Source organism: Candidozyma duobushaemuli (genome assembly GCF_002926085.2).
Source record: "Candidozyma duobushaemuli strain B09383 chromosome Unknown A_B09383, whole genome shotgun sequence".
Lineage (NCBI taxonomy): Eukaryota > Fungi > Ascomycota > Pichiomycetes > Serinales > Metschnikowiaceae > Candidozyma > Candidozyma duobushaemuli.
In genome coordinates, this window is record NW_020289901.1 from 2,112,527 (window position 1) to 2,128,819 (window position 16,293).

Genomic DNA, 16,293 nt, shown 5'->3' on the forward strand with positions numbered 1-16,293 from the left:
GTCATTACTCGAGAATCTCGCAAAGTACCGGCTGGTACAACTGCTTTTCTCGCTCTTTATTTACAGGGTCCCATTTCCGTCCGTGGAAGTTTCTCACGAACCTCATTGCACTCTGTTCGTCACCGAAATGTATCAATGTCAAATGTGTCTGTGTAGTAGGGTCTTTAATGATTTCCTTCCATGAATTCAGTGGGGCTACCCTGTCGGAAAATCTATAATCCCATAAAAGATCCGAGAGCGTTTGGCTTGACAAGCCAAAGGGTAAGTTTCTGACAAGGACCAGCTGATAACGTGAAGGAATACCCATGAAGCGCTGTAGAAGATGGTAATTTGGATGGGGATCAAGAAGAGATGTGTCCTTGTAACCTTCGTACTGTTCGAGCTGTCGAAGAATTTCGGATTTCTCTGTGGACTGCTTGAATATGCTTTCGAACGATGATTTATCATGGGCAGCTAAATTGGGGAGCGGTGAAAATTGAGATCCGGGTTCGAGTAGAGGCGATCCCATTCTTTTAAGATGAGTATGCAGCGGTGAAACAAATTCGAGTTTCATGTTAAAGCCGTTCATCACTCTGTTTCTGGTCTCCATGTAATAGATGCAAGCTTGGAGGTGGTTGGGAAACACCAAATAGTAAGCCCCTGAGAATAGCAAGCTGAGTGGGTTCCGGGCCTTCACAACATCAAATCGTAGACCCTTTGTCAATGGGTTTTTGTATGAGTATAATCTTTCCCTCGGTATGGGCTGAATATTGTAGAAATCTCTCCTCCCTACATAGGCGTTTCTGCATTCGAACCGTAGAACGTTTGATTTGGGTGCCTCGGTGAGCAAAGATGCCACATCATCTCTCGCCAAAAGCGAATTCTTCTGCTTGGGCCCGTTATTCACCAACTCTTCTAGAATGGATGAGCTGCTTTCATTAGGATCAGCTTCATAGAGCCTCCGCATGACCACAGGGATCTTTGCAGGAATCTCCGCTTGTGCCTTCTTCACGAGCGACGCAATGCGCTCAGGGCTGGCCTTTGGCGGTTTCATGACCCTTTGTGTGAAGTTGGCTCTAGTTACTGTGTTTGATGTTGGCGCGATAATGTCTTGTTCTGGCACAATAGGGCATTTCCTGCTCCACGCCACAGCACAGAAAAAACGTAGAAGGAAGGAGGAGAAAAGGGTTTATTTGAATCGGCAAGAATAAGCATCTTCACACTTTTCACTCAAAATAATAAAATACTGGCCTTTTGTTCTTACCCTTGGAGTTTCTCGAAAAAGCGTAGCTCCTGCAGAGACGTGCCAGGTGCCAGTTATCAAGGTGCACCGTTACAGTAATATCCCAAGACTTCCTCCTCGCAACTATAAAACTGGGGATTTCCGTCGTTTTATCGAGACTACAATCCTTACTCGCTAAGCTCTATTCCAAGGCCGTTTAACAAGCTTCAGCTCTCGCTGCTGCCACCCCAAAGCTCGAAATTTTATACATCCAAAAAACCGAAAAGCCTCACCCAACCACACCTGTTTGTGATCCTCGGAATTATATCATTCCCTTGTACATAGCTTTTTGATCATGTCGTCGGATACCATCTGGTCTTCAAATACGAATCCGACTGTTTCGCCGACGGGTTCCTCGATTCGCCTTCTGGATCAAGTGGAGCCTGATGTTGCCAAGTTCTTGGCTGGCCCTCCACCTTCAAGTGGACGGAGGTTCTCTTTTGCAGAGACTGGCGAGTTTGAATCAAACTTGTTTGATTTCAAGCAGAACTTTCAGCCCTCCTATGCGGCTTCTACTGGTGGGCCTCATGCTCCCAATGTCTCGAATGTGCAGAATGCGCCACAGACGACAGGGAACGGCAACTCCAACTTCAACAACCAAGCCATCCAGCTTGGGACGGCCTCCATCAGTGGAGGCATTGCAAGCAGGCATCCACCAAAAGAGAGTTTTTTGAACAAATTTGCTTCTGTTGCCGACGCCACTCGTGACATCGAGTTGTCCAACGGCTTGGGCTCGTTGTCCTTGGAAGGCAGCCAAAGAAGGACAAGCTTCAACAACGATCATGTCAATCCTTTGATGTCTTCGCCTCATGGCTCTCTTAGCGAGAATTTGAATATCCCAGCTTCGAGAACCTCGAGACAGCAGTCTATCAGTGAAAAGATCGACAATTACAATAACAGCTCACCCATCCAGAACAGTGCAGCGTTGTCGATTTCTTCAGACTTGAACGCAGGCTCCCAACTGGGCCTCGACCACTCTAAAGCACCTCAAAATGGGCCCAGCTTCTGGAACCCGGCTGCTGCCACCTCATTCACACCGGCTTTTGCTCAAAACAACTTCCTTGAGAACTCCGCTTTTGCAAACGGAAACTTGAACAATTATCCGTATAACCGTGGCAACATGCCCGCAATGCCCCCAATCAGCCCACCTCCCTTCATGATGGCCAATCCGGCTCAGTTCGCAGAGGGTGGCATGTACGGCTTTATGGGATACCAAGGTGTTCCACAACCAGGTGAGAGCACTGAGCAAGGCACCGAGAAGCAAAATTCTGATGAAGACAACTCGGCAGATGAGAAGAAAATGTCTGGTGCTACTTCATCCAAGACCCTGCCTCCTAAAACAGGTGCTATTCCCGGTGTTGGCTTAATGAATCGTCCGGTGCACCCAGGATTTGTGTTCAATCCGTTCAATCCTTACGCAATGTACCCACAAACCCCACCAGCTGGTTCTCCGCCGAACGCTCCCATGGAGAATATGCCTGGTGTTGTTCCGCAAGCGATGCTGCCTGCAGCTTTTGAGGTTGGTATGATGCAACCGCCACCTCCACCTCCAAGCGCACCACTGTCTTCCCAAGAAGGAAGAAATTCTGCTCCATCAGGTGGCAAGAGAGGCAAGGCTGGTAAAGCCAATGCGGGCCACGGCAAGGGCGGTAATCATATTTACAGGTCGCCTTTACTAGAGGAGGTGCGCTCGAATTCGAAGAACAAGGACTATTCCTTGAAGGATATATATGGTCATGCTGTGGAGTTCACAATGGACCAGCATGGCTCTAGATTCATCCAGCAAAAATTGCCCCATGCAAGCGAAGAAGAGACGGAGGTTATCTTCAACGAAATACGTGAGATTTCCTACGACTTGATGACAGACGTTTTCGGAAACTATGTGATACAAAAGTACTTCGAGCATGGATCAGATGTACAGAAGAATGTGCTTCTTGAGTGCATGAAGAACAAGACCTACGAATTGTCGTTACAAATGTACGGCTGTCGTGTTGTTCAACGTGCTCTTGAAGCAATCTCATTGAACGGACAGATTCAAATCGTCGAAGAATTGAGAGATCACGTACTTGTTTGTGCCAAGGATCAAAACGGTAATCATGTTATCCAGAAATCGATTGAGCGGATTCCATTTAACTACATCAGGTTCATCTTGGACAGTTTAAGCGACCATATCTACCATTTGTCAACTCATCCTTATGGATGCAGAGTGATTCAAAGGTTACTTGAGCACTCCGAGGTCACTGATCAGGAAAAGATTTTAGCTGAATTAAACAAGTTCATCTTCTACCTTATCCAAGATCAATATGGAAACTACGTGATTCAGCATATTCTCGAACGTGGTGATAATGAAGACAGAGAGAGGATCCTTGACGTTGCCCTTGGTTCCATCGTGAATTTCTCGAAACACAAGTTTGCCTCCAACGTCATCGAGAAGTGTATAAAGCATGGTACGATCGAACAGCGCAAGAGAATTCTTCATGAGGTTATGCTTGGTAACGAGGATCTTTCCAAAGAGTCTGTTGAGGACGATTCGCCCCTTGCGTTGATGATGAAGGATCAATATGCAAATTACGTGATTCAAAAATTGGTGGAAGGGTTTGATGCCAAGAGTCAAGAGAAGAAAAATTTGGTTGTGAAGTTACGACAGTACTTGAAACAGATTTCCATGAGGAACAACTACGGCAAACACCTTGCCTCCGTTGAGAAGATGATCATTGTTGCTGAGACTGCTCTTGTTGAAGCCGATCGTAATTAGCAAACTTGGCGCCGACAAATTGTGTAAATATTGGCCTTCTCGCACAGTAATCAATCTTCCAACGAAGAATCGATATTTAGTTTATGTATATAGAGTTTATTCAATAATTTTGAAGTACATTATGTCAAAAATCTATCATTTTCCTACCATATAGACATAAATACGTGGGACAAGGTTTGGCACTATTAAAAAACCTATCCGGAAGTACTCGAGTACAAGATTGTTTGATGAGAATTAAAGGTCAATCATTTTGAAAGTCGGCAACAATTGTTCCATACCGGCCCAGCCGTTCCCAGACGCTGACTTGTAGAAAGCACGGATGCTCTTACTTGTCAGGCCAAAGGTGGCACTTTGATCTTGAGCCAGGAAGGTGATGAATTCATTAATCGTAACATGTTTGAGGAGATCCATTTCGGACCATGAAGCAATCTCGTCTTGCTTGACGCTCAATACCAGATCGGGGGGTGCGTTCTTGATTGCTTGTGAGAGTTCCTTATCGATCCTCAACTTGTACTCCAAGAGATCCTCACTGTCGGAGCTGTCAAGCGATGTAGCTTCTGAGCGGCCCTCCACGGAGTTTCCAGCTCCAAAAGACTTTTGCACTTGATTGAGTGACAAAAGAGACGAGTAACTCTCTGTGTGAGTGGCTGTACTTGGAGAGACCGTGTTGAAATTGCCCAACTTAGCAAAGTTATCATTCAAATAGCTCAAATCAGAGCCTATTGATCCACCTGGATGCTTCATAGAGAAGAGCTTGCGGCGTTTAGCCTCGTCCTTCTCGATCATCTCCGATAAAGCCAACAGAGCAGCATCGGCCAACACCAATGACAATGTTGTCGAAACGGTTGGAGCTGGAAGACCATGAATGATGTCTTCCTTCAAATGTGGCGGTAGTTCAGCAAAAAGCAAGGCACGAACTTGAGGGTGTTCTGACAACTTCGAGGTCTTGTTGCATGTCAAAAGCACAATGGGCAAGAAAGGTGAGAGGTGGGGCAAGAGCTGGAGGAGCTCTGGGGTATTCCCGCTAGCGGTGAAGAAGACCAAACAATCACGGTCTCTCAATAAGCCAAGATCTCCGTGCAAGGCCTCCGATGGATGTAAGACATCAGCGTCAATAGTCAAGGACTTCAATGTTGCCACAGTCTTGGTGGCGATCTTATAAGATTTTCCAATACCACAGCAAACGATCTTACCGCCCCTTAAATGGGTTTCGTAGAAAATCTTCAATGTGTTGGCCAAGTTAACCTGAGAGAACTCATCCTCATCAAACTGCTTCATAAGTCCAGAGACCGCTTTAGATTCATTCAGGAGGGTCCTCCTGACCGACAGTATAGCGTCGCTGGACATCCGCTGGTACTCGGACATTGTGGTGGTTTGGCGATGTCGTAGCGAAAACGAAGATGAGTAAGCCGTGTACTTATAAAGCGGAAGAACCAGTCACACGGAAAAACAGATAACGCCGTGCCAATAACACAAAAACGGACGCAAACAAAAAAACTGCTAGAGCAAGGGACTTGCTTGTACGCAAAAGCCGTGGCGTGGGTCGAAGTGCAGTTATTTATGACCAGTGACCTCAAGTGCGACGATGCGAGCCTGTTTAAAAGAAAAAGCAGAGGGCGCAGGGAGGTTACAAAAGCCGTTGAGTATGACGGAATACTGAGGCACAGAAAATCAATTACCAGTGTGGCCCACTCCTGCTTTTTATGTCCGATATTGCATGTGAAGACGAACAATAGACTTTTTCCTCAGGCCTGGACTAGGGAGTAGTTTTAGTGAAGGGTGTTTTTAAAGGGATGTGTCGAAATCCGGTTTCGGAGACCAGGGCTCTGGACAGGTTATGGTATATGTGGGCTTGCAGCACCCAATTTTGCATCGCAATTGCACGTAATTGCAGCGTAATTGCAGCAGCGAATTTTCATTACCGAGCATGCACAGTCAGGCTCGCTTATTCTCCACTCATTAAATCCGAGAAACTATGGAGGAATGATAAATAAAACGGTGCATTGTCGTCAAGAGCTTCGCCAATCAGGTCTAGCCAATCTTCGGAAACGTGCCAGCCACCCCTATGGCATCGCCATTATCCGTTCTTGGCCTTATGCGCTCCCCCTATCTGTAAGATCAATGCGGTGGCTTCGCACTCAATTTGCCTCTTATCAATGAGCAATTTGCAACCGCGAACCGCCCGAAAGCAAGTCTGGCCCTGTAGCACAAAAAATCCACGAAAGCAATCGTAAATAAAACATTCACCTCTCGTCTAAAACACAAAATAAGCGGCTGTGCGCGAGCTTGATAAACGAATTTAACCTTCGTCTACGTATAAGAGCCAAACTCAATACGTTGATAGGCTCCATGGTCCTCACCCGTTGCATAGTCATAGCGAGAGTTGGTTGCTTGGTTGAATTCCTCTCCGCTACCATTGGTAACGCCTCCCTGTAGTTGCTCCAAAAATGAGTTTGTCATGTCAGTGGCAATGACGTCAGGTGCTGACATATTCGGCCCTCCGACGGCGCCGTCTGACGAGTGTGGATTTTCCTTGCCCTGCTTCTTCTGTTGCTCCTGGTTCGTCTTGTGTAACTCTAGAGTTCTTTTGCGTATCGATTCGATTTGACGCACTCGTAATTGCCAGTTTGAGACGTATTCTCCGTTGCTGCAATTGTGCCAGACCTGTGCAAACTTGTCAGAGATCAAAATGGAGTTTCGAATGAACGTGGGTAATTGTTCCGCTGAGATCAATTTGAAATGAGTCGTTGAAAATATACCAGGTACCCCATGGCGCCGGAATGTTTTCACTTTGAACACCTCCGCCTCGACGTTACCCCCTGCTCTCTGAAGTGGCGTATGCGGCGTGATCACAATATTTAGGAAGTTGAACTGTGACTTGATGGTGTTGAAATTGAAGCTGTGGCCAGATTCATCAAAGTAAACGTTCACATGATTGTTTCCAATATGCCTCTTTTTGAATGAGTGATACTTGTCGGATGCAACATTCGGCATGAGTGTTGTAACATGAAATACCGTCTGTGAAATTGTATCACCCCAAACATAAGCATACTCTCCATCACTGCCATTCTCTTTATCTAAGCCACCAACATAGACAGAGTCTGCATCTTTCAAGCGTATAAGCCTTCCAAGCAGGTCAAGGAATCTGTGATAGCTGGCCGATCCAACGGTGTTCCCCAATATTGCCGTTTCATCGGTCTGTCCTGGCCCTATATATACAATGCCGGCCTTGTGAAATGAAACGACAGGAGTTCTATCAAGGGATCCAAGTGCACGTTCTGTGGCTGCGTCTTCGAGCAAAGGAACAGGCTTTAATTGCTCCTTGACCTCCAAGAAGTTTGTCACTTGCAATAAAAAATATGAATTGAGTACCAATCTCTGGTTTCCATTAGGGTTTGTCGTTGTCTGTAACATTGAAGGATCAAACTGAATTCGGAATACGGAGACGCTGGTGGGCCTTCTCACAGTGATCAAAGAATCGCCGTTTATGGTGTTTGTCGTGATTGTCATAACAACTGATCCTAAAAGCCAACTGTTAGTAACATCATTGGTCTTTTCGAGGCTCGGCTTAGGAGGGATGACAACCTTGAGCGGGATGTCGCTGCAGGCGAATCGGATAAGGAAGTCTGCCAATGCAATTGTTGGCTCATGTTTGATGTCAGTTTCATCAATTTGATTGGCGAGCACCAAGTTCCTCATCAAAAAGGGACTCAACTTTCGCCTGTCATTGAGATTGATGGTAAGGAATAAACGAGCGATCAATCGATATGATATAAGATAAAGATACTCGTTCATAATAGGTGTGATTGGTGTCAATTGCGTTGACGCTTTCTGTTCAACTATTGCATCTACTCCGTGTCTCTGTAAGACATCTTCCTGCTCTGTTGAAGCTTTCCCTTGCGAGATTTGAGCTCTCAACATCGAGGCGTATTGAATGTACTTGAATGCAATTGCGAAGAACCTCTTGTAATCATCAATTGTGAAACTTGAAGTAATTGCTTGCAGGTTGATCAAGGACATCATGAATTCCAACGTTGGAGGACTTGCAAATGAGCTTGTGACTCCAGTCTGTAGTTTTGTGAGAATAGCAGTCAAAAATTTCTTGATGGAAAGAGGAATCTCGTAGCAGCAGACATTCAAGATATGGATGCACGGAATTGCAGTCCTCTCGTAAGAGCCCATGGCAAATATAATCGAGCTGACAACTTGATCTTCATCCGCTTTCGTGAAAATCCCATGGTAACCAAGTAATGAAGAGAGAATACGCACCAATGCCACCTGTAAGTCCGACTTGGTGACACTAGTATGCTCAGTTGGGAACGCCTCGGATGTTGGCAAATTGAGCATGAGCTGATCGCAAACTATTTTTTGAAGATCAAGAATATGAGCTTCCTGAGTCTTGAATAGAGACATGTTGCTCAATTGCGAACAGTAATGAGCCCAAACAAACGAATAAACCTCCCAATGATAATACTTTGTAATGATAAGACGCACTGTATCAGCCCAGTGTCCAATATCTAATTTGGCTTGATTCTCGGATCCTTTCGTCTCTGGTAATGAAACCAGTTGCAGAAGTATTATCTTGGTCGGTCTGTCGAGATAGCCCTCAGGAATATATGTGAGGCTCTCTGGATATTCCCACAATATGCTCTTACTTCCATCAAAGTTGGGGTCAGCAGAAGCTCTTTTGAAAGCGCTCGCTAATCCACCCATATCGGTAACATCTGTGAAGTAAACACGTCCTCTGCTTGATACTCTTATTCTGACTAAACTTCGAAGCAAAGCAATCAGCGCAGATATATGTGCTTGATCAATGCAAAAGCGAAGAAACCGTATCATGAAGTTATATGTTTCGACCGCATCATCGGGACTTGAGGTTGAGGAAGTGATGAAGAATTTCGAAATGGTTTGTGCTAGGCGATCGAGAACTTTTGGATTGAGCGTCTTTTGCAGTTGTGTGCTTCGGTCGGAAGCAACACTAAATTGGCGCAGTGAAGTTTGAAAGTACCTTCCAGAGCCTCTTGAGCTAAGCGAGCGCATGCTTTTCTGCCTTTCTGGCTTTGGGGGGTCAGGTTTGAACGCTGAGTGAAATACTTCAAATATCTGCTTTACCATTGAGTGATTGGAAAATGACATGAAGTCATGCAAGAAGTCACCGTAGAGATACTCAATCGTGACCGGATCTTTTTCTTGAAAAGAACATTCAAGGACATCTAAAATGATGCGGCCGATGCTCGCATCGTCAACCAAGTTTAACGATGATTCATGAGCTTCTTTGATTGTGATTAATACATTCTTTTTGCTTTCCGAAGATGCACCGCTGGCGTAGAAGTGAGCGTTGAGAAGTCTTTGACAATTACCTTTCCACAGCGAATTGAACACCAGGCAGAGCCTCTCATCCTTGAAGTATTCGATTGCAAAGGAAGCAGCATTGTCACTCACAGCTGATGGATGAGTCATGAAAAGGTCTGCCAATGCGTCCTTGGGGCAGTGAGATATTCTTGGGCGTATCTAGCGTTGAGAGTGTCACAAATAGCGAGCCAGTTTTCTGCATCTTGTTCTGTATTAACATCCATAAAACGAAGTATGTTGAAGACAGATCGTGAAGTGGAATACCACAGGTAGAATGGGAAAAGCTTTGTGAACAAACTGTCGTTAGCGAATGTGCTGCCATGATCATCCAGGTCGAAAAGTCGACTGAACATACTGAGGAATGCCGAATTAATGAATGGATTTTTCAAACTCAAAACGTCAACGATATCATCGTATGCCTGGTCAATCACGAAAGTGATATCTGACATCTTTCTATCCGAACATATTTGTATAAAGACACTTTCAAGAATGCTGATTGCTCCAAGGCAAGACGAAATGTGCAGCATGCCCTGAAAAGTTTTGGTTCGTGTCAAATCATGAGATATCTCTGTGTCTTTGCTACATTTAATGACATCATTGTTGAAAATAACAGATCCCAACGTGGAAATCACCGGAGTAGGTGACTCAATGCAACATTGTTTAATAAGATCGGAACATGTCAGTCGTAAATCAATAAATGTAGCATAGACGTAGCATAGAAGTTTTACCACATCTCGGAACACGTCTTCCGCAGCCGAGATAAGAACAATACTATACTTCACCAAATCAAGGTAAACTGACACAATTGTCAGATTTGTTGTTTCGAGGCTCAGCCCCACGAGAACGTTCACAATTGAGCTGAAGGATTGATCTTCTGTTAATGCGTAATTGAACTGGACGCAATTGGTGATATAGCTGGTGAGATCAATAAGGTTATGGAACGTTCGATCCTCTTTAGAAGGGTCCGGCCCATCTGAGTACTTCTTTGCCTGGCCTGCCAAAGCTTTGAAGCAGCGAAATAGGAAATCAGAGAAACTTCCATTCTGATCATAAATGTAAAGGTCGTGGATATCTCTTCCATCATTAGTGAGAGCCTTGAGAGCACTCAAGAACAAGTCAAACTCGTTATCGACTTGTGACTCGGAAACTTTGCAGAATTCAACAATATCAGAGTAAAACTTGAGTCTGTTACTCACAGCATCCTCGTCCTGTTGTATGCATTTGACGAGAAGTTTCAATGCCGATCTTCTAACACCACCTGGGTGTTGAGAATCGCATAGATCTCTCGCGAGGTACCAGACCTCAGGAATTGATGATAAGTAGTACTTTTCTAGTGCTTCTGTGATTTGTGAGGCAACCTGCGCCCTTGTAGAAGCGCTTCCAGTTTGAAGTTGCAGTAGGAGCTTTTGCATATCAGCACCACCACCGACCACTTTGGCGTTGATAACCACAGGAACATTACCCAGGGTAGGCTTGAGCGACCTGGTAATGGATTTGAAGACACTACCAAAGCCAGATGCTCGGGCATTGGTCTGTTTGGGGTTTGACATTGAAGCACAAGCGATTTAGATAAGATGCACAATGGCACTAGACAGGTCGCACAGTATCTACGATGCTGATCTGAGATTTGTAGATTAGTCTATAAATGCTGGATGAGGGAAAAAAAATTTAGATTAGCACCAGAAACGGTAAAATCTGTAATACCAGGGCTTCCCACGTAAAAAGGCTTTTTCTTGTCTGAGCTGTTCACGCAAAAGCTCTAAATCTGGCTCTCTGCGTCCGGTGTCGAGATCAAGCTTTCTAGAGGGAATTTGCAAGATCCAGTTTTTCTTCCAGATCTTGTGACCAATGTAAAACACAATCAAGATGACACCACCCAAATACGACAAGAAGAAATTGTAAGCACTCGACTTCTCGCCCACTGGGAACAATGCTATCCAGAACTGGGCAATCAACACCAAAACGAAGATAGTTCCACCAAGATAAGAGCCAATGACGCCGGTTTGAGCAACGAAGGTCAATTCGTCGGTACTTCTGCCTTGTGTTTTGAGACCTCTTCTGAACCTTATGTGGGCCCAATTGATACTAATCCATGATGCAATAGAGCTCAATGCTGAAATACTCATGAGCCAGTCAAACACTTCGGCTTCCTTGTTACTGGCAGCAATGAATGCAAGAAGGGCAAAAATGTTGCAAATGATGATGGCAGCCAAAGGTCTGCCTGCTCTGTCAATGTAAGCGCAAAAAGATGGGGCCAAACCTTGTTCAGCCAACGACGTAAGCGTACGAGACGAAGCATAAACTGAGGTAGATGCCACTGAAATAACGGAAATCAAAATGACAGCATTCATAACATGAGGCAATCCGCTAATACCACCACTTTCGATGGCAATGACAAAAGGAGAAGCAGTCACATCCACAGATGATGCTCCCAAAAGTCTGTCAGAGTTGTAAGGAACAAGGAAACAAATCAACGTGAGGGAAACCAAGTAGAACATCAAAATTCTCCAGAACACTTGTTTGATAGCACGGGGCAATGCACGTCTTGGGTTTTCAGATTCAGCTGCAGCTAAACCGACAAGTTCAACACCAGCATAGGCAAAAGCAGCAGTAACGAACACAGAAGCCACACCCTTAAAGCCATTGGCAAAAGCTCCAGGATTGTGCCAAAACTCAGCGCCGTGATGAACTCCGTTTGGAGCGCCGCCCGCAGCAAGAACGATGCTGACAATAATGAATCCAATTACTGCAGTGACCTTGATCAAAGAGAAGATAAATTCGGCTTCTCCGTAGGCTCTTACGCCAATCATATTGATGGAGCAGACGACAATGTAGAATATAAGAACCCAGATGTCGGGGTTCACCGAGGTATTCCAGAATCTCATGGTAATAGAGCTACTCACGAGCTCCAACGGGAGTAAAACCAAGAATTGGATGAAGTAATTCCAGGCCACAGCAAATCCAACAGAGGGATCAATGAAACGACTGGCATAAAGATTGAAGCCGCCGCTGACTGGAAATGCTACAGAGAGCTCTCCCAAACTCTGCATTGTCGTGAAGATAGCCAATCCCGTTATGGTCCAGCCAATCAATATACCACCGGGTCCACCCGTACTAAGAGCCGAGCCGGAACCCACAAAAAGAGCACTTCCAATGGAGGACCCGATCGCAATCATTGTGATATTTCTGGACTTGAGCTTTCTTTTAAGTGGCAGCTTCGACGTTAGAAGATTGGCTCTCTCGATATCCGAAAGGTCGGGGTCGATGTCATCTTCTACATTCACACGTTTGAACGAGTCTTTGAAGTTCTGCCATCTGCCTGGCTTTTCGGGATTGGTATTATAGGATCTCTGATGGATCTCATTGCCTGAGAACTTTTCTAGATAGGATGAGCTTTCTGCCATCTTGCTATATGGGTTGGAGAATGTCGGAGTCAGTGAAAAAAAGCGAAGAGGGAATTCGCAGCCAATGTCAGTACCAAGAAAAAGAAATTCGTGACACAGCGGAACAAAGCGCTATACATCATCTGACAGCACAGATCCATTAGATTTTCCCAGAAGTTCAATCGGTGAAATCAGAGAGAGAAAGTTTTTTTTTTTGTGAAATAATTTGTGCTACATTAAGTTAATTCATATGTTTCCTCGCCTTTTCTAGCAAAATTAAGTAGGCTGCGAAAACCGTTGCCGTCATTATCTATCCGTAAATCAAATCCACAAAAAAGCAAAATCCACCGCCCCATGTTACTTGTTGCAAAATCTTTTTGAGCCACCTAGGCCTCGTGTTGACAAACATATTGCCACAATTATAACCTTCACTCTCCACACCGATTCCCCATTTGATGTTCTCTCTCACGTTGCAACCATTCCAGAAATTCCACCATTTGTGTCTCTCACATGGAATGATACGCAATAAGTTTTTCTTCAATGGGCCCTTGGGTCCATCGATATACTTGAAACCTCCGATGAGAGAATGGCTTTGCCTTGGGTCGTCGTTCGCGAGTTTCTTGTCGCCCCAGTGGCCTGTAAAGGTCAACCAATCACCGTAAGTAGCCTCTCTACCCCGATGCTTAGCGTTGGTGTTGTATTCGGCGGGGTAAACGAATTTGCCATCGTACGAGTAGGCCAAGTAATTCTTGGTAGGATTCCACAATGGACCTCTGTCAGTAAAATCACACAAGATTTCGTATGGCAAATCGTGAGGATGAGTACCTACTGAGACGTAGTTTGCATGAGTGCCTCTGGCTGAGAATATGATGGGGTGCTTCGGGTCGAGCTCATACTTCTCAAGGTGCTTGTAGTAGTAGGCGCCACCTCCGCCGTGAGCCGACATCCAAACTATCACGGGCTTGCCCTTGTAAAATCTTACCAATGAATGTTCCCAGTCACCCACATGGTTTCCGTAAGGGCCCAGCCCCATAACGAATGGGCCAAGGTTGAACGAGTAGAAATAAAACCAGAATGCATCCACCCAGCCATTTCCTTTGTCCACAATGATCAAAGTGGCTGGTGCATCCTTGATTTCGCCATTCACCAAGTTTGGCTTGTTCTTTACACCCGTGATCCAGTCAGGGTCAGTATCGAAGTCCTCGTCTGCCGTGAGATAAACGGCCGGGCGCTTCGGAAGTTTACTTAACGATGTGATGTTTAGCCTGCCATTATCGGTACCGGGAATAATTGTACCGTTCTTGTGAGTAGCGTGGAAATGGGTGACATACTCCTTGATATCGTAGGGCAAGTACCTCTCCTCTGAGTAGAGATGTACAAAAGGGGCATAATCGATCACATATTGCGGTATCTCCCCCTCTTTTAGAGTCTTCTCGTGGCTCTTAGGCAGCTTAAGGATCGGTGGCAAGTCTTTGAAGTGGGTGGGAGACTTTAGTATGTTATCTATCTCTATCTTATCTTCGTCTATCTGATTGAGAATATAGCTGTCCTCGGCAATCCATTTTGGGAGGGTCGATGCGGATGAAATGGCCATCAAAAGCCAGGTAGATATAAGCATAATGGGTCGAAATTTGGGGTATGATATGTGTGTTGGTGTAAAGTAAAAGAAGCGAATGATGGTGTTTATATAAGTAGGGGGAAGCCGATAAAGGTCATGCACGATTCCTGTACAAAAGGACCAAACTGTGGGAGGCTCGGCAGCTGATCCGGATTTGTCGTATAAACTAATACGCCAATGAGGTTCAGATCTACCAAAAAAAAGAAAAAAAGTTCGTTATTGAAGTCAAAAAAATAATGGATTTGTTACTTATTCACCAACAAAAAATCCATGTGATTTATCTCCAATTGTGGCTTCCATAGGGGCCGTAAGTTAAAACATTCGGCAACAGAAATTCGCACCCAACCCCTTGATAACGGTATACGATGTGATAACTAAAAAGCAACAGCCCGAACTAAAGTGAAATAAGGGGAAGTTTTTTCAGGGTCAACGCTTTGAAGGAAATTGATCTTCATTACTAGCAGAATTGCATTCAAGGCGTTGATTACTATTATTGACGCCTTATCTGAGCTACGACAGAGTAGCGAGAAGCATGGTGAACCTGCTACACAAGATTGACCTCATAAAAAGAAAAGCTTGTTACTTGTATGTAAATTTCTATTAGTCGCCGTGGCGCTTGAGGTGATTTCGCTTAAAAGACAAACACCTGGTCACCCAACTTAGACACAGGCTTGGCCTTAGGGTAACCCAAGGTCTGAGCAGCCTTCTTGATGGCAGACACCATCAATGGAGGACCACAGATCAACAAGTTGGTGTCGTCGGTGTTCTTTGGCAAGTGCTCGTCCATGATCTCAGGTGTGACGAAACCAACAGAGCCGTTCCAGTTCTCAGGAGGGTTGTTCAACACGTAGTGGATGAAGAACTGGTCGGGGTTCTCTCTTCTCAACTCCTCCAACTCGGCCTTCAACAAGATGTCCTCCTCAGACACATTAGCGTAAACCAAGTGGATCTTGGTCTTGTCCTCAGGGTTGTTCAAGACGGCAGTCAAGATCTGGTACATTGGAGCGATACCGGTACCGCCTGCAACCATACCAAAAGACTTGGTCATGTTGGGGGTGTAGGTGAAAAAACCCTTGGGGCCTCTGATGTCAATCGACTCGCCAATCTTCTTGGACTCGACGTGCTTGGAGATGTTACCGTTTTCGTAGGTCTTGATCAACAAATCAAACGAGCCCAACTGGTCGTTGTTGGAGATTGGGGTGTACGATCTCACCACCTCCTTGCCGTTGATGACAGCAGAAATGGAGATATGCTGGCCAATAGGCAAGTTCAACTTGTCGGTGGATCTGGGCAAGCCAAACTTGTACACGCAAGAGTTGTGGGAAACACGGTGTTTCTCGATCAAGGGAAATTTCTTGTAATCTTCTGGCGATAAAACCGGAGCGTCCTTCTTCGTTTTCTGAAGAAAATACAAGGCCACGAAAGAGCCAATAATGGCCGCAATCGTGGCGAACACAATCAATGGGTTGGGTTCAGAGTCGGCCATGATGGAGTAGGTGCTGAAAAAAGACTGAGTGGTGTTGGGAAATGTCACCTGGTATATAACGCTTGACACCGCGAGAAGAGCCAAATTCATACGCTAAGCGCGGTCCACCTGTCCGTAATATTTTACCCCGTTGGGCTAAACGATCCCCCGGCTCGTCTCACGGAAATTGGCAATTCCAGAAAATATTCAACGTTTTTACGGAATCTACAGATCGTAAAGCTCAATATTTGGGGTGAAGAGTAGTCCGGTTCCGGCCTTCGCACTTCCGTAACCAGCCCATGTGAAGAAGCCCTGCAAGCCTCTGAAAAAGCTCCTGCAAGTCTCGGTGACTGGATCACAGAAGCACGGTGGGGTTAAAACGTGAAAATTTACAGCAACGATGGAGGCTTTGCTGGGTGCTGTGTGAGTCTAATCGGGTCTGTAACACTAGCTTGAGTT

General features: G+C 45.3%; 7 protein-coding genes across 7 annotated transcripts; 1 reads left to right on the top strand and 6 right to left on the bottom strand. All coding sequences in view use genetic code 12, as the record gives it.

Annotated features, from left to right (window-relative positions):
- Window positions 1-4: 4 nt before the first annotated feature.
- CXQ87_000986 (uncharacterized protein) lies at window positions 5-1,033 on the bottom strand (the record flags this gene model as incomplete). Its single annotated transcript, XM_025479538.1, has 1 exon — window positions 5-1,033. The coding sequence occupies one exon, from the start codon at window positions 1,031-1,033 to the stop codon at window positions 5-7; it is 1,029 nt and encodes a 342-aa protein (XP_025339011.1).
- Window positions 1,034-1,556: 523 nt separating this feature from the next.
- On the top strand, window positions 1,557-4,016 carry PUF3 (mRNA-binding protein; the record flags this gene model as incomplete). The annotated part of the gene is made up of 1 exon (XM_025479539.1): window positions 1,557-4,016. The coding sequence occupies one exon, from the start codon at window positions 1,557-1,559 to the stop codon at window positions 4,014-4,016; it is 2,460 nt and encodes an 819-aa protein (XP_025339012.1).
- Window positions 4,017-4,250: 234 nt separating this feature from the next.
- On the bottom strand, window positions 4,251-5,381 carry CXQ87_000988 (uncharacterized protein; the record flags this gene model as incomplete). The annotated part of the gene is made up of 1 exon (XM_025479540.1): window positions 4,251-5,381. One exon carries the CDS (start codon window positions 5,379-5,381, stop codon window positions 4,251-4,253), a length of 1,131 nt encoding a protein of 376 aa, XP_025339013.1.
- A 945-nt stretch (window positions 5,382-6,326) lies between these two features.
- Window positions 6,327-10,918, bottom strand: TSC2 (Tsc2p; the record flags this gene model as incomplete). Its single annotated transcript, XM_025479541.1, has 3 exons — window positions 6,327-8,886; window positions 9,151-9,497; window positions 10,214-10,918. 3 exons carry the CDS (start codon window positions 10,916-10,918, stop codon window positions 6,327-6,329), a joined length of 3,612 nt encoding a protein of 1,203 aa, XP_025339014.1.
- A 123-nt stretch (window positions 10,919-11,041) lies between these two features.
- GAP5 (Gap5p) lies at window positions 11,042-12,772 on the bottom strand (the record flags this gene model as incomplete). The annotated part of the gene is made up of 1 exon (XM_025479542.1): window positions 11,042-12,772. One exon carries the CDS (start codon window positions 12,770-12,772, stop codon window positions 11,042-11,044), a length of 1,731 nt encoding a protein of 576 aa, XP_025339015.1.
- Window positions 12,773-13,061: 289 nt separating this feature from the next.
- On the bottom strand, window positions 13,062-14,369 carry CXQ87_000991 (uncharacterized protein; the record flags this gene model as incomplete). Its single annotated transcript, XM_025479543.1, has 1 exon — window positions 13,062-14,369. One exon carries the CDS (start codon window positions 14,367-14,369, stop codon window positions 13,062-13,064), a length of 1,308 nt encoding a protein of 435 aa, XP_025339016.1.
- A 631-nt stretch (window positions 14,370-15,000) lies between these two features.
- Window positions 15,001-15,855, bottom strand: CBR1 (Cbr1p; the record flags this gene model as incomplete). Its single annotated transcript, XM_025479544.1, has 1 exon — window positions 15,001-15,855. One exon carries the CDS (start codon window positions 15,853-15,855, stop codon window positions 15,001-15,003), a length of 855 nt encoding a protein of 284 aa, XP_025339017.1.
- Between the last annotated feature and the right edge of the window lie 438 nt (window positions 15,856-16,293).